We start from the raw sequence: 23,089 nt of genomic DNA on the forward strand, positions 1-23,089 counted from the left end.
GCCAGTCACTTTGATTTTTACTTACCCCAAGGCATCCCACCCCAAAGCAGCCAGGGCACGGACAAAGGGTGCACGTCGGCTGCCCAGTGGCCTACCAAGATTATAGAGGCAATGGTTATCTTATCGAGGGAGTCCAAGTAGTCACCCCAAAGAGGACAAGGTATCGGACAAAGGGTGCACGTCGGCTGCCCAGTGGCCTACCAAGCCTTACAAAGGCAGATGTAGATGTTGAAGAAGGAAGAGGAGCCTAATGTTGGTCTTCATGTGGTGTCGAGAACCATAAGGAATGAAAGAAGATGAACTAGATAAAGCATCCCACTAGAAGAGTAAGATAGCAGTCACTGCCATGATAGCATCGAGAGAGATGCTGCACAATCCATCTCGAGAGGGGAAACCTCCATGCTGGAAGAAGAGCAAGCACTCCTAGGATGATGAAACCATGAAAGGAACGGTACACATCTCCACGTCTCTAGCCTAGATAGGACCAAAGCAATCTGCAAGTTAGCCCTACACTGGAAGACAAAACCCTGCAAAAGATATTAGAATCTGCAAACACAGAGATCAATGGTAAGATACTCAAAAGCAAAACATAACAGAGAGAAAATCTAGCTAAAAAGACAATGCAATGAATGTGTATGTGTGTGTGTAAATGCAGTGAAAGACTTAAGAATGGAAAAGCTAAGGACAATGAATCCTATGGGCTCGACTCTAAGAGTGCAAAAAATGGATGCTAGACTGACCTAGGATATCCTAAAGGACCTAGAGACATGCTAGGCTAAGAAGGTGGCCAGCATCGCGTATGTCCAGTAGCAGGGCATTGCCAAGGGAATGCCTGGCGAGGTGGAAAGGAAGGTGAGATGGATGCATGAAGTGCAATGGGATCAGGACCTGCAAACCAATCAGCTAGTCCCTCAGAGGTAGTGAAAGAGACTATCTGCTGAGGCTGTGCTCAGGCCACATGTCCAGCAGCAACAATGGGTGCTAAGGAGCAGATGAAGCAGGAGTGGAAGGCGTAGCCCCACTGGACTCTGTAGTTGCAGCGGTCTGCTGAGGCTTTTTAGGTGGAAGACCTTGGACCCTGGAGCGACACTCCTCAAATATATGGCCTGCTCTCTGGCAGTGTGTGTAAAAACGGTTTTTCTTAGGGAGTTGATGCCAAATAGGTCTAGATCCTTTGATTCCATCTGAGGAAGAGGAGTCACCCTTTGATTGGCTTGCCTTTGCATCTTGGGAGTTCTTGCCACTATTGGTTTTCCCTCCCGAAGAAGAGGCAACCAACCCCCTCTGCTCTGAATAAGGCTGTGATGAGGATTTCTTGTGGACTTGATCATGCAGCCTTGCATAACGCAAGAATTGGCACTCAAACTCGTAGAAGGTTGGCAATCGAGGCTATGAGATGATGTGTTGAATAAAATTGAAGTAGTTTTCAGGCAACTTATTCAAAAAAAACTTAACCTGATCGTCATCTAACTTTGGAGAGCCAGTAGCGGCAAACTCGGCAAGTAACTACGTATATTCAATCAGCTTGACTTTCAGATCATCCCCTTCCTTAATAGAGAACTCTTGAAGCTCAAAGTCAAAATTTATGCGCCGAGTACGATCTCTGGCCCCATAGCGATCGAGGTGATTCCAATGCTCTGACGCGAGCAAAAAGTGTTGTAACTAAGAGTGAAACTCAAGAAGTAATTCCTAAATCAACTCAACATTAGCGGTGGCATTGCGGGCTCTCCATTGACGGATGTAATCAGGGTGAGCTAGTCGAGGGTCTGGCATAGGCTCTAGACCAATGATGAGATCCCAAAGACCCTAAGACTCAAGCACTTGTTGCATGAAATTCGACCAAGTGGTTAAATTCGACCTGTTAAAATGAGTCTTATCCGTGAAGGCATTCTTGGTTGTTGAAACAGGAGGGGTAGTGCTCGGAGATAGGTAGTGGGAGAAAGGGTAATGTGGATAGGATGGGGGGGGTAGAGTACACTTGGGAATGAGTCCTAAAGTGCCCACTAGGCATACGGTGAGTGTGCAAGGTGGATCCATAGGTAGGGATGGGCTAACTAGGCATGGGCATGGGAGCCACATGAGTAGCCCATGGTGGAGGTGGGATGGGATGCATAGGTGTAACCCAAGGTAAGTGGGATGACGCACCATAAGCCGAGGATGGAATCCCCTACGTCTGAGTAGTCATTTGAGAGGTGAATCTAGGGGTAGTGAGGGTGATGCCCATCACAGCCGTCCCAGGTGCTATGGGTGTGCTCATTTGCAAAAAAGGTGAGAGACACTCTGTTAAAGGGTGGCATTCCCCCTAATGAAGTACCTGTCAGAAGTGGTGCGGCAATGGAAGCATAAACATGAGCTGTAATAAATTGTTGAAACACAAGACAAGAGAGGAAAGGGAAAAAAGAACACAATACAAATAAGAACTCAGATGTATGCTCGAGAAATGGAATCCATATATCAGACACGAGACTGCTGCATACAACAGCGAGTCGCTGGCTGCATGGGCACTGGGACCGGCTCCTCTCTCCACAGGACCTCCAAGTGGTGAACTGACCAACTGAGAAGGAGGAGCCCAAAATAAATAGGCATGAATAATGCCATAAAATATGTCAGGTCGGCCAGTATTTAATGCTGGTTAGCTAGCAATAAATGCCCAATATGACCATAAAATGACACAATAAAAAATGCCTAAATAGCCTAAATAATGTACCCAAGTGCTTGCAGCTCAGACTCACACATGAGCTAACATATATGCTAACACCCTCTCTCAGATCATGGGTGATCTGATACAATACAATGGTACAATGAGAATGAATCAAAAACCATACAACATAGAACTACCAAGTAGAACCATGGATACCCAAGCAGTGGGTGATCAAACCACCACCAAGGTGCCTCGGAGAGAACCTAATGTCGATGTCGATCGTACCAGCTCTTGAAGATCAAGACGATTATATAGTAGCTCTCAATGTCTGTCAACAATGCCTCTAATGTAGCATATGTGACCATCCTATCTCACCAATGCCGCAACGCATAAATGACCATGAATTCCCCTCCTTTGGCCAGACCGCCAAAGTGTCCCCTCATGTGAGCTCCAGACGAAAGCTACCCACTCCCTGTCAAGTATCCAGCCCATCATGAACCTGGATGTCAATCATAGCTCCAGATGAAAGCCACCCACTCTCTATCAAGTACCCAGCCCATCATGAACCTGGATGTCAATCCTAGCTCCAAGATTTAAACCTGCCAAACTTCGATCAATGCATCAAGGACATCCCTCTCTAGATCATGTGCATTTGTATAGAAATATAGATGAGGCATGGCTGCCTCATCTCACCACCCTCTCACACTCCCTCTCTGGCACTAGAGAGTTGTGAGGGATGACCTCATCATCACTACTAGAAAGCAGCTGAGGAAGGGGCCACCAAGCCCTTCCCACGATCCGAAGAGGAGTATCCCTTCTGCGCCTTGGACTTCGCCTTGGTCGGAGGATCTAAGTCAGAATCTGAGGCAAATGATGACTCGTCGAAGGAGTCTGCATCCCGCTTCGTCTTCTACTCCTTTTTCTTCCTAGAAGCCGCCAACTATTTGCAATCCTTCTGTAAATGGCCCATCTTGCCACAATGGTAACACTGGGCCTTCGACTTCTTCGTCTTCGAACCCCTCTCTGAAGCTCTAAAAGCCTCACCTAAACCTCCATAATGTGATGAAAGCCAACCCCATAGTCGCAAAGTCGCCTCATGCTTAAGCAGCATCGAGGACATACGAAGAAAATTGACAGGAGTCGTAGATGTCTGCGTCTGTAAAGCATTCGCCACTCCATCAAACTCCTGAGGAAGCTTGTAGAGTACCGTACCAACAAGATGTGCCTCTGAGAGGGCAGACTGTATAGTGTGAAGCTCATCTTGACTCTGGGTAATTCGAAGTAGGAAGGATTGGATCGTATCTTTGGTTTCAAACTTCAGTTGCTAGAGCTCGCCATAGAGAGTAACGGCCCTCATGGTGGAAGGAGCCTCGTATATCAACTGCAATTTCGATCATATGTTTGAAGTTGTCCTACAAGAGGTGACTGCCGATACGACTTCTTTGGAAATACACTGAAGTAAGGCCGAATAAGCACGGGCATCATCCGAATCCCATATAAGCACTGCTTCCTCACGATTGTCTTCATCAAAATCAGTTGGAACAAAAGAAGGCTGTTGAGGGCGTGCAAGAGCTCCGCAAACCACGTACCATAACCACTTCTGGATAAACTAGGCCTTCATCACCGCACTCCACGTGTAATAATCAGGTCCATGGAGCTTGTCATCAATGGATGTGCATGGAGGAGCCATTTGTAGAGGATTTAAAAGAGAAGTAGAGAAAAGAAGGTATTTGGAGAGGGAACACAGCCAAAACACGAGCATAGACTGCAAAAACCAAGAGTTCACATACAGTATAACCCAAAATCTGAACAAAAGAAGACAAAAGTTGCTGCAAAAAATCAAAAAATCAAAAAATCAGTCAAAAACAGCAAAATTGGCCTGAAGGTACAGTTGTCCAGCCAGGAAGAATGTAGGAACACCAAAACGCAGGCTGAGTACTGCCACAAATAGGCTGAAAAACTGTCACAGCAGCCTGAAAACTGAAAACGCAAGCAGCAGAGGGGCTATAAACAGCAGGTGATGGCAAATCTGTAGAAAACGCAAGTAAAACAGGTCGCCTGTATGGAGCAGCAGTCACCTAATCCAGCAAGGGTAAAAACAGTCCTGAAATCAGCAAGAAAACACAGCAGGAGCACAAATCCTAAAATCTGATGAAAGATGATTTGGAAGCAGACGATGAAGCCCGAAGAAAAATAGTTCTCCTCTGTGAGCACGAGTGATCCGTTTCTCCTCCCAACCTCACCTAGATAAGTGCTGGCACCTCTCTCCCCGTTTCCTCTGCCAGCCGTCCACTTTAGGTGAGTCCTACTATTCTTGGACTCTCTTACTCTCTAGGCTCCCCTTAACCCCGTTCGGGCGCCCAAGAGCCCGGACGGTCATCCTCGTGCGTGTTCCCCTAGATTTACCTTAATATCACTTTTAATGTCACATTTCCTTCCCCTTAAGAATCGGTTTCATCCTCGAAAATGATACTTGGAAGGTCTAACTGTAAATCGGGAAACCTTTTCTTTAAAGTACTTACTCGCTCCCATGTTGAGCTTTCTTCTGAACAATCTTTCCACTTAACCAAACATTCTTGATAAATAGTATTCCTGGTTCGTCTATTACGAACATTTAATATTCTTTCTGGTTCATGTGGATTAGATTGGTCATTGAATAGCTCCTCAATGTCATCATTTAAGATTAAATTATCCAAATCACCCAGCTTCTTCCTTAATTTACTTACATGAAAAACTGGATGTATTTTACTACCAGCAGGTAGTAGGAGCTTGTAAGCCAATTCTCCCACCTTTTTAAGTATTATGAAAGGACCACAATACCTTGGTGAAAGCTTTGGACATTGTCCCTTTTTCATAGTTTTAGTTTGTTCAGGCACTTTAAGATAGACTAATTCTCCTTCTTCAAAGGAGATGTCTCTTCGGTGAGGATCTGCATATGCTCTAGCTCGATTTTGAGCCTTTTTAATATTTTCTTGAGCAAATTTTAACATACTATTCATATCCTCCAAAAAGTCTTTAGCTGCCTTAACCTTTTCCTTATGCAGTCCTACTGCAAAAGGAGCTCTGGGCTGAAACCCATACATTAACATAAATGGACTATATCCAGTGGAAGAGTGCTTGGCACTATTATATGCAAACTCTGCTATCGATAAATACTCTTCCCAATTAGTTTGCCTTTTACTTACATATGCCCTAAGCATATCTTTAAGAATTTGGTTAACCCTTTCAGTTTGCCCATCAGTTTGCGCATGATCCGCCGTACTCATGCTAAGTTTAGTATCCAATTTCCTAAATACCGCACGCCAAAATTGGCTATTAAATTTTCTATCCCGATCAGAAACTATATTTGCCGGAAGGCCATATAATCGGTATATGTTCTCTACGAACAATCTAGCCAATTCTGGTGTTTTAACATCAGTTGAAGTTGGAATGAACCTAGCCATTTTGGTTAACCTATCCACAATCACCCACACAGAGTCGTGCCCCCTCTGTGTTCTGGGTAAAGCAACAATAAAGTCCATGGAGATACTCTCCCATTTTCCCGAAGGAATTTCTAGTGGATGGAGAAGTCCTCCCATTTTCAGTCTTTCAGTTTTATTAACCTGGCATTTATTACATTTGACCACATAGTCAAGGGCGTCCTTATTCATTCCAGGCCAATAGAACTGCCTTTTAATAAGACTATAACTCTTATTAACTCCTGGATGTCCCACGCTAGGGGTATCATGACACTCAAAGAGTATCTGGCACCTTATTTCTGTATCTTTCAGGACACATACCCTACCCTTGTAGAGTAAATAACCATTATCAATGGTAAAATTCTTCCACTTAAATCGAGTTTGAGCAACCCCTGATGCTCCATTTCCTTGTTGAACATCCTCAGATATTCCTTCCTCAATAGAAGCACTTTCATTTGGATCCCCATTTTTTATTGCTTCCCATATGTTGGAATATGCCGGATCAACCTGGCATTTCCCTTTTAAAGATTCAAGCAAGTTGGAAGTGAACTGAGTAAAACTCAATTCATTAATGATGGGCATTCTGTTGAGTGCATCAGCTACTATATTATACTTTCCTTTTCTATATCTTATCTCATAGTCGAACTCTTGAAGGAGTTCGGCCCATCTGGCTTTACGCCTGTGTAAATCCGGTTGATCATTAAGCCACTTAATGCTTTCATGATCCGATAAAATCAAAAGTTTGGCACCATACAGATAGTGCCTCCATTTCTTCATTGCGTGTACTATTGCATACAACTCCCTCTCATAAACAGAATAATTCTGTTTTGCACGGTCTAATTTCTTACTTTCAAAAGCAACTAGTCGACCTTCTTGTAATAAGACCGCGCCTATTGTCTTATCACTGGCATCAGCTTCAACCACAAATGGTCTATTGGGATCCACTATTAATAATACTGGAGTTGTAGCGATAGCTATCTTAAGTTTTTGAAAACTTTCATTTTGGTCTGTTCCCCAATTAAAACTTTTTCCTTTCCCTTTAAGTTGGTCTGCCATTGGAACAGCTATTTTGGCATAATCTCGAATGAATCTACGATAAAATCCAGATAAACCTAGGAAGATCTGCAGCTCTTCCAAGTTCCTTGGAGGTGGCCATTCAATAATTGCCCTTACTTTTCTGGATCCATGTTGATTCCCTCTTTTGAGATAATATGCCCCAGATATTTGACCTCTTGTGCAAAGAATTCATATTTAGTTTTCTTTGCATAAAGGGAATGTGTTCTTAACAGTTGGAATACTAATTGTAAGTGTTCCAAATGTTCTTCTCTTGATTTACTAAAGATCAAGATATCATCCAAGAAGACTACTACAAAATGTCCTAGATAGGGCCGTAAAACACTATTCATCAGCTTCATAAAGGTAGCTGGTGCATTAGTGAGGCCAAAGGGCATCACCAAAAAATCATAATGCCCGTATCTAGTACGAAATGCTGTCTTGGGAACATCTTGTGCCTTAATTCTTACTTGGTGATAACCTGATCTTAAATCTATCTTTGTGAAGAATTTTGCCCCTTGTAATTGATCAAAAATATCTTCCATTCTGGGCATAGGAAATTTATTTTTCACCGTTATTTGATTAAGTGCTCTATAGTCAACACAAAGTCGCATAGAACCGTCTTTTTTCTTTACTAATAAAATTGGTGAAGCCCAAGGTGAATTACTGGGTTGAATAAACCCTTTATCCAGGTAATCCTTAATTTGTCTTTTAACTTCTTGATGCTGTGTTTCACTTAACCTATACGGTGGTTTTGAAATAGGATGTGTATCCTTATTTATATCAATTGGGTGATTTATATCACCCCTATCTGGTGGAAGGCCACTTGGTAAATCAGAAGGAAACACATCTTTAAAATCATCTAACAAACTACTTAATTCATTATTAACATTCAACTCACAAACATAAGAAAATTATTGCTTTATGTTACAGAAAGTAAAAGTGTTCTGTACAGGAAGAGACCATAACATATATACCTCACAAACTTCTTTCTTTATCAGCTTCTGAACTTCAATAGAACACAGCAAAGGATTATCAGATACTTCATATTCACCTTGAATGACAAAAGTCTTACCATCCCTTTCAAATTCCAGTGTATTATGGTGATAACTACGTTTTAAGGATAGTTCCAATCCCCATAGCCACTCCCTCCCTAGAGCAATATCAGCTCTTTCCATGTTCATAATTTGGAAATCAAGTTTATCTTTATATCCTTGAATCTCAATTTCCAAATTGGATACCATTGTATCCCATATTTTATTATCTTGGCCTTGCATCATACGAACAGCATATTGATGCCCACTCTTTTGTTGGGGAAGTTTCAATTTTTTGACAAGTGCATAATTTATAGAATTATGTGTGGCAGAGTCATCAATCATGACTCTAACCCTCTTTCCAGCTATCAATCCATGTACTCTAAGTAAATCATGTGGCCCAAAAGTAGGTTGCCACATAGAAGTTGACATACAACACTTATGTTGTACATCCATGTGCAAGACCTCTAAAGATTTGTACTTTTCATGCCCCTTTAATTCTAAGGTCTGCACTACATGGATTTGTTTTTCTTTTCCCTTGCCCTTGTCCTTATCTTTTCCTTTGTCTTCCCCCTTTTTCTTTTGAGGGCAATTCCAAGCAGCATGGTTAGGGGATAGGCAATTAAAACACAACTTTTCTTTTTTGGCCTTATCAAAGTCATCAGGACTTAACTTTGGCCTTACATATGGTTTCTTTTCAAAAGGTTGTTTTTTACCCTTAAAGAATGGCATTTTCCTTTCAAATTTGCCCACAAATTTTGAGGTTTCCAATTCCTTAGACTTGGGCTCCGTATTAGTGAGACTAGTGAGTGTACCTGGACGCATACTATCTTCATGAATTAATGCAAATTTAATTGCCTCTTCCAGCGTCTTAGGTAAACTCCTGTTTACTTCCTTTTTACAGGCTTTATCTAGTCCCCTAATGAATCCTCTTGTTTTTTGAAAATCATCTATTCCTTCCAATTTGAGGATTATCTCACGATATTCCTCCAAATATGTCAGCAGGGGTCTTCCCTTTTGTCTGACATAATCCCAATCTTCCCAATTTCTTTCCATTTCATTTTCAGGAAGGAATTCTTTCAAAAAGACGGATTCAAATTGAGCCCAAGTTTCAGGTATTTTATTTGCCTCCTTTAAAGTTCGCCACCACTTATATGCTTTGGGCCCCAAAGTTAAACTAGCCTTGGAGATGTGGTGGGTTATTTTTTAGTTTATGTAAATCTTCCCATTTTTGGAGGAAATTAAAGATTGTCTTTATTTCTATCTTTTTCCTCCCCGTGAAATTGAGGTGGTTTCATATCCTTTAGAACTGGATTATCCCTCAATTTATGGTAGGGTTGGGGTTCCTTAGGATCTCGCATAGTCACATCGAAATCTTTCGATGAAGATGGGACATCCAAGGTTTCTATCTTATTTTTATCTCTTTCTAACAATAAAGTTAATTGAGATTTTATTTCAGTGAGTGTTTGGGTTAAAAATTCCATTTGAACCCCCTGAGCTTGCACACGAGCAGTAAGATCATCAAATTGCTCTCGTATAGCAAAAAATTCTTCCCACTGTTCTTCTTGCATGTCTAGTTCCTGGGGATCTACCATAGGGTGGTCCCCAGAACTAGAACCTTCCATTACTCTCTCTTTCCCTTTTTCTGCCATTAATACACTAGAATTGGAAAGCAAAGATAAGAAATTTGCATACAAAATAAAGTACTTCCCTGGTTTTAATGGCAAGGCAGCTGCTGCTGGATTTATTAGTAAGCCGGAAGAGTGAGGAACAATCCTTATTTTCCGGACTAGACCAGTCACTTGGACCACCAATATATCTTTTATATGTGTGATAAATCTGACTGATTTCAGTTCGTCGGTGGCGATTCAAATGCTGGTACTTATCCTCACAACTACAACAGTCGTCTTTATGTTTCGCCGCGCAGCTTCTTCATATCTCACCTCACGGCTGATGCAGCTGATGCCTCGCCTTTCGTTGACCAGAAACGGAATCTTTTTTGTCTCACGCTGGTTCGTTCTGCAGGCGTTGACCAAAGACGAATCCCCTTTTCGCCTCACGCCAGTCGCGCTCTGATACCAATGAAAGATGATTCGGAAGCAGACGATGAAGCCCGAAGAAAAATAGTTCTCCTCTGTGAGCACGAGTGATCCGTTTCTCCTCCCAACCTCGCCTGGATAAGTGCTGGCACCTCTCTCCCCGTTTCCTCTGCCAGCCGTCCACTTTAGGTGAGTCCTACTATTCTTGGACTCTTTTACTCTCTAGGCTCCCCTGAACCCCGTTCGGGCGCCCAAGAGCCCGGACGGTCATCCTCGTGCGTGTTCCTCTAGATTTACCTTAATATCACTTTTAATGTCACATTAATGTCACATCTGATACCATGTTAGAAGTGGTGCAGCAATGGAAGCATAAACATAAGCTGTAATAAACTGCTGAAACACAAGACAAGAGAGAAAGGGAAAGAAAGAACACAATACAGATGAGAACTTAGATGTATGCTCAGAAAATGGAATACATATATCAAACACGAGACTGTCGCATACAGCAGTGAGTCCTGGTTGCGTGGGCACTGGCACCGGCTCCTCTCTCCACGAGACCTTCAGGTGGTGAACTGACCAACTAAGGAGGAGGAGCCCGGAATAAATAGGCATGAATAATGCCATAAAATGTGTCAGGTTGGCCAGCATTTAATGTTGGTCGTCCAGCAATAAATGCCCAATATGACCATAAAATGACACAATAAAAAATGCCTAAATAGCCTAAATAGTGTGCCCAAGCACCTGCAGCTCAGACTCACATATGAGCTAACATATCTGCTAATAGTACCATGGTGCAAAGAGGTAGAGAAAAGGGTAGAGAAGGACAAGGTGCTAGGAGCGGAGATGGAAGATCCAACCCCTAGTGTGTGTGAAGCGGATGTGGAGTGTAATCCAAGAATTTGAAAGGATGAAGAGAGATAATCAAGGGTGGAGATAGAAGAGGGTGGGATGGGAGGGAAGTGAGAAGTGTGTTACATGCTTAAAAGAAACAAAAGCTGTAGATGTACCTAAATTCGGTTTGCTTGTTCGTGACCCTCCTCTATTAAAGTTCACATACGCAAAATCATCCGTATCCTGCACCTCAAAAGAAGAAACAGGCGAGGGTTTTGATTCATGCAACTCAAAAGAATTGTACAAACCTAACATTGGACCTAGCTAAGATGATGAAGATGGATTACCAAACTCTCCAAATGGACCTGGCTGAGATGATAAAGATGGATCACCAAACTCTCCAAATGTTGTATGTCTTCCATAATCGGAGAGGTGGCCAACCTCACCAATCAGTCCGAATGTGGTGGCAAAGCTTGTAGGAGGGGTGTAAACATTACCGTACTTGTTGCGATAGTACTCCTCAAAGTCCTCCTTTGTCATGTTAGTGAAATCTGGAATAGGAGTAGAAAAAGAAGGTGAAAGTGAAAGTGGAGTGTTGTCCTCCTTATCAAGTCCATAATGCCGTCTCGGGGCCTCTAGTTATGGAGAAGCCTGATAGGACATCATAGGAACTGGAGAAGAAGGTGTCAGTGACATTGTGATTCGGTTACAAGTCGTATTGTGTGCCTTGCACAAAGACTAGCTCTCCACAATATCTCCAAGATACTCTTTACAAGAGCATCGGCTCTGATACCATGTGAAGAAAACTACTAGGGTTTGCACTGAGGAAACACAAAGTGTATGACCACAACAGAAACACAAAGAGACAGACACAGACATAGAAAGTAAAACTCAAACCCTAAACGCAAAACTGAAAACTCAAACACAGAAACTCAACCACAAACAGAAGAAGGGAGAGAAGAACACAACTTTGAAGTGAATGAATACTGCAAATGAATGTAATAGTGTACAGATACTCAAGGGTGAAGCAGTGTATCGGAGAGTGACGTCCACTGAAAACAGATCCTAAGTGATGTGACCACCAATCGGAGTGACGGAGTGAGAAAAATACCAAACGCTAATCACCAAAGTATGAGGAGACTCAGGTGACTACAAAGGATGATGTCTGATGATGTGGACGAAGCAGCAAAACGTAGCAGTAGAATGCCGCAACAAAATGCCGTAGTAGAACGTCGCAGTAAAACGCGGCAATAAAACGCAGCAATAGAACGCCGCAATAAAACGAGGCAATAAAACATGACAATAGAGCGCCGCAATAAAACACAGCAGTAGAACGTTGCAATAAAACGCCACAGTAGAACAAGGTGATGGTAGCAGTCGCGAAGGCTAGACCACCACGTGGTGGGAGACTGATTTGAGATCTGCACACAAGGGTGAGAAACCTACAAGGAAGGGATAAGGCTGAATGGGGGCAGCTTGTCTATTTATAGATGTTGAAGGGTGCCCCAAAGAATTAGGGTTTTTGGGGGACTACTAAAACTCTCTCGGACTTCTCCCCTTTTTAGAGTTTTTCATTAATTAAGTGTATTTCGGGGTTGTTTAAGAATACTAATTAGCTCAAAAAAGTGTGTTTTAGCTCAAAAAGAGTATAAGGATGGTGGTGTAATCTACCGATGGAAACAGCTTAGGATCCGTCTAGTGGTACTCTGCACAATGGGATGCATAGTATGCTACATACTAAAGAATACTCATGCAGCAAGTGCTATTTAGACAATGTCTCCCACGGGAAAATTATTCACTTGCCCAAGCGCCCTAGTACAAAGATGATGAAATCATGCAATGCATAGGTAAAGGTACAATAGGGGGGGAAGGCCTACGTCAAAGGCAAGTGCCGAAACAAGCAGAATACTAAGAAGGGTAGAAACCCCCTCTCAACCTGGATGTCGCTGCCAAAGAAGGAAGAGGAGCTTGAGGATGTCAGTCTTCATGTGGTGCCAAGAACCATGTGAGAAAGATGATGAAGCATCCCTATTGGAAGAGCAAGGATAGAAGTCATTGCAATGATAGCATCAAAAGAGATATTGCACGATCCGCCGCAGGAGGAGAAGCCTCCATGCTAGTAGAAAAGCAAAACTCCAAGTAGATGAAACCATGAAAGGAACAGCACGCATCTCCTTTCTCCAGCTTAGGAATGACTCGTGGAAGCTTGCATGTTAGCCCAATACTGAAATACAAAACCATGCAAAAGAGATCAAAAAATCTGCAAGCACAGAGGTGAGTAGTAAAATGCTCCAAAAACAAAGAAAATAAAAGAGAGCAAAGCTAAATGCTCATGCATAGTTGTCTAAAAAGAGAAAGGCTAAGTGTATGGCCATCATCACATATGGCGAGGTGGGGAAGTGGTCCTAGAAGGTGCAATGGATGTCCTAGAAATGGATGTGTAAAGTGCAATAGATGAGTCATTAGCAAACCAATCACCCAATCCTTCAAGAGTAGTGAAGGAGATAGGCTGCTGAGGATGTTTGCATGCAATATATCCAATAGCCACTAGGGCAGATGGATTAGATGGTGCATCAGCAAGAGGTGCAGCCATACTAGACTGGCCAGTAAGAGTAGAGGCACTCGCAGCAATCTGATGTGGTTTTCTAGAAGAAAGACCTTAGGCCTTGATATCACTCCTCATACCTCTGGTAGTGTGTGCAAAACCTATTTTTCTTAGGAATTTGTTGCCACAAAGGGATCGTGTTTCTTTGTTTCCATGAAAGAAAGTGGTGTCACCCTTGTTTTGGCTTGCCTTCGTATTGTGCAAGTTTTTGTCACTGTTGATTTTTCCTCCCAAAGAAGAGGCAACCAACCCTTGGCCCTCCGAATGGATATGTGTGGAGAACTTCTTGTGGACTTGATCATGCGACCTCGTGTACTAACTCATAGAAGGTCAACAATCTACATAGTAAGATAATGTGTTGGATAATATGGAAGTATTTGTCACGCAACTTGTTCAAGAAGAACGTAACCTGATCATCATCTGACTTTGGGGAGCCAATAGTAGCAAACGGTGAGTAACCGCTAATATTTGGCCAACTTGACTTTCAAATCATCCCCTTCCTTAATGGAAAACTCTTGAAGCTCAAAATCGAGATTGATACATCGAGTGCAATTTGGACCTGCATAGCAATCAATGTGATGAATCCAAGGCTTAGATGCGAGGGAAAAATGCTGTAATTGAGAGTGGAACTCAAAAAGTAGCCCTTGCATTAACTCAGCATTGGCTATGGCATTGTCGGCTCTCCATTGACAGATGATCAGAGTAAGCTAATCAAGGGCGGCATAGGCTCAGTACCAACAACGAGGTTCCAAAGTTCCTAAGATTCGAGCACTTATTGCATAAAATTCGACCAAGTGGTAAAATTCGATACATTAAAACGTATCTTATCCATAAAGGCATTTTTGGCCATTGCAACAGTGGTAGTGCTAGGAGATGGAGGTGTGTAATGGAGGTAGGGTGAATAGGGGAGATAAGGTGGGGGAGTGGAGTACACTTGGGAAGTAATCCTAGAGTGCCCACCATGCATACGAGAAGTGTACATAGTGGTTCTAAATGTAGGCATGGTAACCGCCTGTGGATCTCAATGTCAAGAGATAGGGACACATGGAGCAAAGAATGGAAATCCCTGTATAGGAGTGACCCAATGGATGTGGGACAACGGTCCATAAGCAAGAGGCCAAGAGCACAAAGCTTATGGACCGAAAGTAAATGATACCCCAAACCTAGCACATGCAACACCTCAGAAGTGTGGGTACCACCACGCCCATCTGGAATAAGCTGCATCTCACCCCGCGCAGTAATAGACACAGAAGAGCCGTCTCCAATCAGAATCTGCCCACGCGAAGGTCGCAAATGGGCAACACCAACGGGGGAAGGAGTCATGTGCCGTGAGGCACCACTGTCCACGATCCACTCTTCAGCCTTGAGGGTTGTCATCGCAGCATCAGAAGGCTTCCGTGTAGATTCTTCAATGACCGCTAAGTGTAGAAAAGCAGCTGATGAGGGTGCAGCCACCACTCCAGAATCCTTCGTGTCCTTCTTCTTGGTGTCCTTCTTGCCTTTGTTGGGGCAATCCTTCTTCCAATGACCGGTCTTACCACAAATATGGCAAGTTGATTCCTTCTCCTTGTCCTTCTTGGATTTGTTGTCCTCCTCCTTATTTTGGTCCTTCCCCTTCTTCTGAGAGGCTTAACCAACCAAAGCCTCCAATTTAGAAGCATTCTATCCCTTCAATTGTTCCTCTTGGTCCAAGACCATAGGAACCAACTCTTCCCACCAAAAAGTTGACTCCCGCCCTGATGCAATAAGAGCGGAATAGAAAGTACTGAATCGTGGCGGTAACTGAGACAACAAAGTGATCGCCATGTCTTCGGAAGAAATAGGCTTCCTCGCATTTTGAACCTACATCTGAAGCTGCCAAAGCTTGTTGATGTGTTCCCGAAGCGAGGAAGACTTATTCACGGACAAGGTCTGCATCTGCACCTCCAAAGAAACCCTCTTCATCAGGGTCATCCGATTATATATCTGGTCGAGCTCCAACCATATCTCTCGAGCCACCGTCAAGTGCTCGATGTGAGCTATCATGGCTGTACTGCAAGACAAAAAAAGAAAAGAACAAATCCTAGCATTTAGTTTGTCCCAATGAGACTGGGCCTTGGTCAACTCCGCACGAGCACTGGAAGAGAGTTTGGACTCATCTAGCACCAAGGGCCAATTGATCTCCTCCAACACAAGCTCCTCCAAATCATAAGACTCTAGAATGGCCAACATCATTACCCGCCAAACGCGGTAATTGTCACCATCAAGCTTCTGATCTAATGGAAGAGCCGATAGGACAGGCACCTTCTTGTCCATGATCGCCTGGAACTCCAAATCAGCCTCTATAGACATGTTCACCTACAATGCCTGCACAAACGCAAAATCAGCCCCCTCTGACTGTGTAAATGCAGCCTATTAGGGCTGGTTCCTCCACTGCCCAAACCTTGTTCACCCGCCGGAGGCGATGAAAAGGTAAAAACTGCAATGGAAGGCCTACAACGCAGCCTTTCTTCCCTTCGAACAGCAATAACTTGTAGCAAATTGACCAGTTGGACTCCTTTCCCACACGCCCATACTCGCTTCAATCTTGATTCGATGCGCAGCCCTCCCGCTCGCCCTCAAATCTTGGAAACGCAGCCTTGTGTCACGTTGGAATCTCCTCTTCAGATAGGTTCAACACTCGGTCAATCCATCTTCACCGCTCTGATACCATGTCAGAGTGCAGCGATGCGGAAGCGTAGAACAAAGACTGAGAGAGAGGGAACACAGAGAGGAGAGAGAGAGAAAAGAAGACAATGTAACGCAGAAAATCTACAGTGTAATATGTTGTATAAGAGTGCAAAAATATACACGAGGGCAGAGGAAATTTCTGCGTATGTCTCCGTCTTGAAAACCTCGATATCCGTCATCCTGAGCACAGTCTGTCTCAGTCAACACATCCCAAGATCAAAACCTGAATGAATGAATGCTGGAGTGTGCCACAAACTGGCTATAAATAGCCAAAAATAGGAAATACCAGCACCAGTTTAATGCAGCCGACTGCAGTAAAATAATCAGAAAAACTGTCTGACTGTGCAGAACTGCTGTCCGACTGTATTGCTGATGTGGCGCCTGCTGATGTGGCACCTGCTGTACAGTGCTGATGTGGGACTTTCGTACCCTGCTGACATGTCCAACTGCCTGTCCAAGGGATGACTCTTCCACTAACAAAATGGTGGGTAGCCTGTCTATTTATAGATGTTGAAGGGTGCCCCAAAAAATTAGGGTTTTGGGGGACCACTGAAACTCTCTTGAACCATGCACCGAATTTGTGTTTTTCATTAGTTAAGCATGTTTTGGGGCTGTTTAAAAATGCTAATCGGCTGTAAAGCGTGTTTTAGCTCAACAACCACTTCTTCTCTGGCATTAGAGAGTCATGAGGGATGACTGTATCACCAAAACTAGAAGGCAAAAAAGGGGAACACTGTGGCCTTTCCCTCTAATGCAGATGATCAGCCCTTCTGCACTTGGGTCTTTGCCTTCACCAAAGAGTTTGTATCGGAATAGGAGTCAGATGAGGATGATAACTCATCAAAGGAGTCCTTATCCCGCTTCTTCTTCTTTTCCTTCTTCCATAATGCTGCTAGATCCTTGTAATCCTTGCATAGATGTCCCTTTTTACCATAGTGATAGCACTAGGCCTTGATCTTCTTCTTCCTATTACCCCTCTCTAAAGCTGCAAAAACCTCTTGTTGGGCACCATATCGAGATGAAAGCCTCCCTTGTAATCATAAAGACACCTCATGCTTAGGTAGCAAGGATGACATATGAGTGAAGTTAACAAGGGTCAACGATGTCTAGGCTTGTAAAGCATTGGCAACTCCATCAAACTCCAAAGGTAGCTTCTAGACCACAATCCCCACAAGGTGAGCCTCTTGAAGGGCGGGGACTGCATGTACTAAAGCTGATCCTTTACCTATGTAACCCAAAGCAAGAAAGATTGGATCGTATCCTCTAGCCTTTGTCTCTCCCATTGATACGGGGGCTAATACATCATCTGATTTTCTAGATTGCTGTGTATTTTTTTGAAATTACACATGGCTCCCATGAAAGCCGATTCTTGAAAGGAGATTATCACATTCCTTGATATAGGCGTCTGAAAATGATGTAGGCTTGATGGTAGCATCCAAGGCGAGATAGAACATTTTAGATTATCATCAATTGAACAATAGGGAGGTGCCAGGAAGAGAAGATGAAGAAAAGAAGAGATGCAAGGAAAGAGGATGGCCTAAGTCTTAGCTCAAAGAGTACTTGTCAAGAGTTCACACACTGTGGAAGAGACAGCTGATCACAAAATGAGATTTGAAAATAGAACAAACAAGTGAGCAGCAAACCAAACAAAGCCAGGGAAGATCAATCTCAGAGTATGCAGCCAAGATAGGGCCTCAAAATACTGTCACCCAGCCTGGAAAGGGTCAGAAACCGGTAAATCCAGACAGCTGAAGTAAAAACGCAGACTGGTCAAGCATTAAATGCAGCCATACAGCAGTTTAGACAAGTCACCGCAGCCCTGTATCAAAGCAGGAACAGCAAACACAGTGATTAGATGCAGAAAAGAGGCTGCAATTGCTCAGCAGATGAACACCCAAGCTGTAGATGAATCAAAGCAGTCAAGAAGTAGCAGATCAGCAGCAGAGATGTGAAACACAGACATGCAGCAGCAGAAAACAACACCAATACCCCTAACACAAACGTCTCACACCATGTCAAAACAGGGTCAGTGATGGAAGCGGGAGAACCTGCTGTGATAGACTGCACAAACATAAGAGAGAAGAGAAACACTGCAAAGAAAGAAGAACACTCCAAAAGAACGTAAAATAGAGATGCTCACAAAATGGAATCCATATACCAATACAAGAGAGAGTACAAAACCAGTGATAAGTCACGTCTGGAGAAAGAAGCAACTAGGCAATAAATAGGCCATAAATATGATCAGGTCAGCCAGTATTAATGAGCCCTCACTAATGCAGTCAACCAGCACAAAAGTACCAGGTGGCCATAAATCAGGCCTCCAAAACATATGCACAGCCCAACACATTTGGTAAAAGGTACCCAGCCCACCAGGGCATGCATAGACTCACTCATGAACTGACAAATCTGCTAACTTTGGCCTCATCCAATTAGTGTGATGATCTAAAGAGGACATGCTTAAGCAGGTTTCCATCTTTTAAGAGCTATATGCCATGTATGTGCTGCAAATTTAGGATGTCTACGAGTCACAATTTCTTTTTGAAAGCTAAAGGTGTTGTGTCTTAAGAAGTCCATAGTAAAGAGTCGTATTGAATCATGGCCCCTCCTAGGCCTAGGCAACCCATTTTTCCAAAGGTGAGTCCACCCATCTTGTGTCTTTCAGTGTTAATCAGGTACAATATATTATACATCCTCTTAGAGCAAGTTCTGAAACAACTCCTCTAATCGGCTATTAGACAAAAGCAACAATCAATCATTCAAATGACTAAACTGCCACCAGATCATTATGTGAAGCCAAAAACAAAAATTGTGTAGAAATGTGAACCTAACAAGAGGGTAAGTCAGAAAACCACATACAATCTCTTCATACATAGTGATGGCTCGACTGTTAGCTATGTGTTGCATACCGAGCTCTTGACGAATAGCTCGGGTCCGATCAAAAAGGAAATTATGCACCACATCAAATGAGAACTCATGGTCATCCAGAAGATTAAAAAGGTACTGCAGTGTACTCCATAATACAGGTAATGGGCGCACATCGGCTGGGTGCAAGTTTAAGCCTGAAAATGTCCTACAAAACTGAAAAACCAAAAAGAGAAAATCTATCAGATGATACACTCTGGCAAAAGCAAGTTCAAGCCTGGAACATGGTGAACTTTGTTTTGATAGCAAGCACATAATATTGTTCCCATTTCTATGGTGACATTCACAATATACATCATCAACTGTGTATGCCACACCTCTACAGATTTGGGAGAAACTGTGCCCAACTAAAGCTCAGTTCATCACCCCTATCTGAAGAGTAGGCAAGCACATTCTGGCCTATTCTAAACTGTGACAAAGTACTGCAAAAGCAATTAGCTCTTTAAATGCCACACAAATTATTCACCTTAGAGATTGCACTTCAGAAAACCTCCCAACATTCTTTGCAATTCAGTACTGCAATGTGCACATGGACATGCTTGTGCTAGTGAAACCAAAACACAAAAGCCCAGTTTGATTGTCACTTTCACTAATAGTATGCAATAACACATAGCTATTGTAAATCAAGGCAACAACAATGGCTGTGCTCACTCTTGATGAAGGCAGAAAAGCCTGCAGTGCAGGGTAGAAGTTGAGACATAGGATCTGTGGACTTCTGGAAAATATAAATGTCTCCTACAGCAGGGTCTAGTGGAATGATGGAAATTAAAAAGAGTATGACGTGGATGAGTGGGGTTATGGGAAAAGATGAGAAACTGCAATTTGAGATCAGTTTATGCACGGCTCTACACCCTCACATCATATGCCTCCGAGCTAAAGCAAACAGCTCAATAAAACACTTCAAGTCCATAATAACTCTACATGTGATAAGCTTTAGCTGCTCAATGGGTCAGCTCAGAATTTAAGTCAAACCTTCTTTACAGCAAGCTCCTTTGAAGTTTTTCGAGGATTTCCATTCAAGCGTTCAAAAACAGCAAGGTCTCTTAATCTCTCTCTCTGATCTCGCTCTTTGGCTGCCCTGTCAAACAATTGTCATGATTAGTGGCAACAAGTGCAAGCTACCCAGCCACACCTACAGACAAAAATAGATGATGTTGAAAGATTGTCACAAATTCAAGACTTACCAGGGCACATGTCTTCACATAAACCTATAATAAATGGAAGAGATGCTTCCTCGGATGCATCAACTTCTGCATGTGCCAACAATGAATGCTTTTTGGGTGTCGTTACATCATCCTCTTCACCTTTATGTCTACTAACCTTGATTAAATTTTGTGCACTATTTGTCTCAATTTGGTGATTTCTTGTTTCTACCACAGGAACCACTCTGACCTTATTTTTCTCAGCATTTCCAAACCTATGCACTACAGGTGTAGATACAAAAGATCCAGTCTGTTTGAACCTCTGTTCTGTGAATGATGCACTCTCTCTTAACTTCTCGTTCTGTTTTGCAAGAGATCTATTTAAGCTGGTTTCTGAGTTTATTGAAGAAGCCTCTCTTGAGCTGTTTTGTCTCCATGAATCCCTGTTTTCTGAATTGGAATTTACATTCTTGAAACTGTGGCTATGTCCCTGTCTTCTAATTGAGGATACACTGAAGTTCTCCCAACCCAAGTTACTACCTTGGTTACGCCTAGCTGGATTGTCCCACCCTCTGCTGCTGGCTTGGTAGGACTCGTCTGAAGGCTCCCAACCTCTACCACTAAGTTGGTGAGATTTTTGGAAACTCTCTTGGCTGCCTTTACGAGAGTTTGCATCTACGAATTTTGACCCGATTTCACTTCGAGCTCCTGTGCTTACATGGGCACTTGAGAGCAAAGGAGCCTGATTTCCAGACATGACCCCATCTGAGATATAAGAGTCCTGCTGTGAGAAATTACCCTGCACTCTTCTATGTGTATCTGGATCACTACTTTTTGTGCTCCTACCACTACCCTTTTTCTGGAAAGCTTCATAGGAAGGCCTGCTGGGTTGATCCCAATTACTTCTAGACGTTCCATAGCCTTTATAGGTCTCAAGGACGGGGGAGGGAGACTGCTCTTGTATACTATATGCACTGTCTGTATGCAGATAGAAACCATTTTGCAGAATGCCTTCACTTTGAGGCACAGCAGTTAGGCCCTTTACAGCTCCATAGTCTCTGGATGCCTCCAGGGGTGGGAATGCAGACTGATCTTGTATATTGTATGCCGTGTTTGTAGCCGGCAACCTGCTATTGTGGTCAGTAAATTCACTTTGCATTCTCACAGATTGATTACGAAAGCCTTTTGCAGGTCCATACTCTTGCAATGTCTCAGCAGGCTGATAAGAGGGTTGGACTCTGCTACACCTCCTGTCATACTCATGGGAAGGAAGAGAAGACTGAATGCCGTGTGATTGCCCACTCCCAGTGGAATCAAAACCACGATGCCTGTGTGTCATGAATTGGGCCCGTGAGCTCTCATTCGCTCTGTCCACCACGGGCTGAACAAATTTCCCTCTTGACAGATCCCCACTGCCTCTGGATGTTTGGTGCATCTTTTCATGGAGCCCCGTGCTGTGCTTCCTGGAAGAGTTATAACCAGAATTGACTTCCCGGTGAGCATTTCTGTACCCATCTCGCTCTCCTCCAAAGCTACTAGTGTGATAGCCTCTCTGAGAGGAGGAGGAAGAGGAAGAGGACGCAGCAGAAGTTGTGTGAAGCCGAGGAGAGGCTTTGGTAGTCATCCCCAGAACTGTCCCTATGTCTCTGTTCCTCTGTCTCTATGTCTCTTCTTCAGCTCTCTTAGCAAAGGGCTATTCTCAATAATCAAACGCAGTAGCCCCGATTCCCACTGTTTCTATGTCTCTGTCCATCTGTCGCTCTATGCTTCTTCACCTCTCTTGGAAAGGGGCTATTCTCAATAATCAAAGGCAGTAGCTCCCAAAAGGCAGTAGGAATTCTGCATCTTTCTTCATCTTTTCCCCTGAATTGAGAGCTCAGGAGCTTCTCATGTCTGTCGGCCTCTGCTAAACAAGGCCCGACCAAAGATCAGAGAACATTTTTTCCCTGTGCTGATTCAGTCAAGCATATCAGTTTTCGATGCTTATTTGTAAGGATCTGCAGCGCCACTCAGTTGACCTCAACTGTGCTCACAAACTAATCGTGAAGAATCCATTGTATGCGGATGATAGTATCATAATCATATTCGCAGTAATCACCCACTAATCGTGACGATATATAAGTATCGTAATCAATATGTGCTAATCACCCACTAATCGTGAGGAATCATGTGCTGGTACTTTATGATTTAATCATCAAAAAACAATGAAAAGACAAGTCACTTTTGTTGGCCCCATCCTACATGTAAAGTCGCCTTAACTACTCTTCTTATCTTCATTGAACTCTTCGTCTTCTAAAGAGTCTCTTTGTAAGGTTAGAACTTAGAGCCACTTCCCCCCCTCTAGGGGCGTGTGCGCGAAAGGAAGAGGTTAATTGAGGCAGGCCCCATGAGGAATGGTAGGAATTGTTATGAAAACTTCATTCAAAGGAGCCCCCTGAGAGGAATCAGAGGAATTGTTATGGAAATTATATTCTATCACATTTGAATCTAGAAAAATATCAATTGCTTGAGGGTTCAATAGCCAACGTTGACTAGCTTTTTTTGGTAAAAGTGGCACAAATTCCCGCTACAACTCTCAACTTTAAAGTTGTAGGATGATACCCTAAGATTAGGATACATCTTTCTTATAGTGTATTATCAGGAACAAATCAAAGT

General features: G+C 43.1%; 1 protein-coding gene across 2 annotated transcripts; it reads right to left on the reverse strand.

The window, feature by feature from the left end:
• Nucleotides 1–19,098: 19,098 nt before the first annotated feature.
• On the reverse strand, nucleotides 19,099–22,523 carry LOC148024384 (uncharacterized). Of its 2 annotated transcripts, none has more exons than XM_087694031.1 (3): nucleotides 20,477–22,523; nucleotides 20,265–20,365; nucleotides 19,099–19,448 (listed from the first exon to the last, which is right to left on the reverse strand). In XM_087694031.1, exons 1-3 carry the CDS (start codon nucleotides 22,056–22,058, stop codon nucleotides 19,119–19,121), a joined length of 2,013 nt encoding a protein of 670 aa, XP_087550157.1. In that variant the 5' UTR covers nucleotides 22,059–22,523; the 3' UTR covers nucleotides 19,099–19,118. The 2 variants fall into 2 exon arrangements, 1 of the variants encoding a protein (XP_087550157.1); XR_015693302.1 differs by having other exon boundaries at nucleotides 19,312–19,448; nucleotides 20,265–20,370; nucleotides 20,477–22,522.
• Between the last annotated feature and the right edge of the window lie 566 nt (nucleotides 22,524–23,089).

This window comes from Lygodium microphyllum, chromosome 15 (assembly GCF_053477565.2).
Source record: "Lygodium microphyllum isolate KBCC chromosome 15, Lygodium_microphyllum_v1.1.10, whole genome shotgun sequence".
In the NCBI taxonomy this organism is placed as follows: Eukaryota; Viridiplantae; Streptophyta; class Polypodiopsida; order Schizaeales; family Lygodiaceae; genus Lygodium; species Lygodium microphyllum.

Bases quoted from the DNA above. Each gene is read 5' to 3' on its own strand.
- LOC148024384 (XM_087694031.1), bottom strand. From the start codon at position 22,058: ATGACTACCAAAGCCTCTCCTCGGCTTCACACAACTTCTGCTGCGTCC. The intron at 20,366-20,476 runs GTAAGTCTTGAA...TTGACAGGGCAG, and splicing joins ATGTGAAGACATGTGCCCTG to CCAAAGAGCGAGATCAGAGA. The intron at 19,449-20,264 runs GTTTGACTTAAA...TTGGTTTTTCAG, and splicing joins AGGAGCTTGCTGTAAAGAAG to TTTTGTAGGACATTTTCAGG.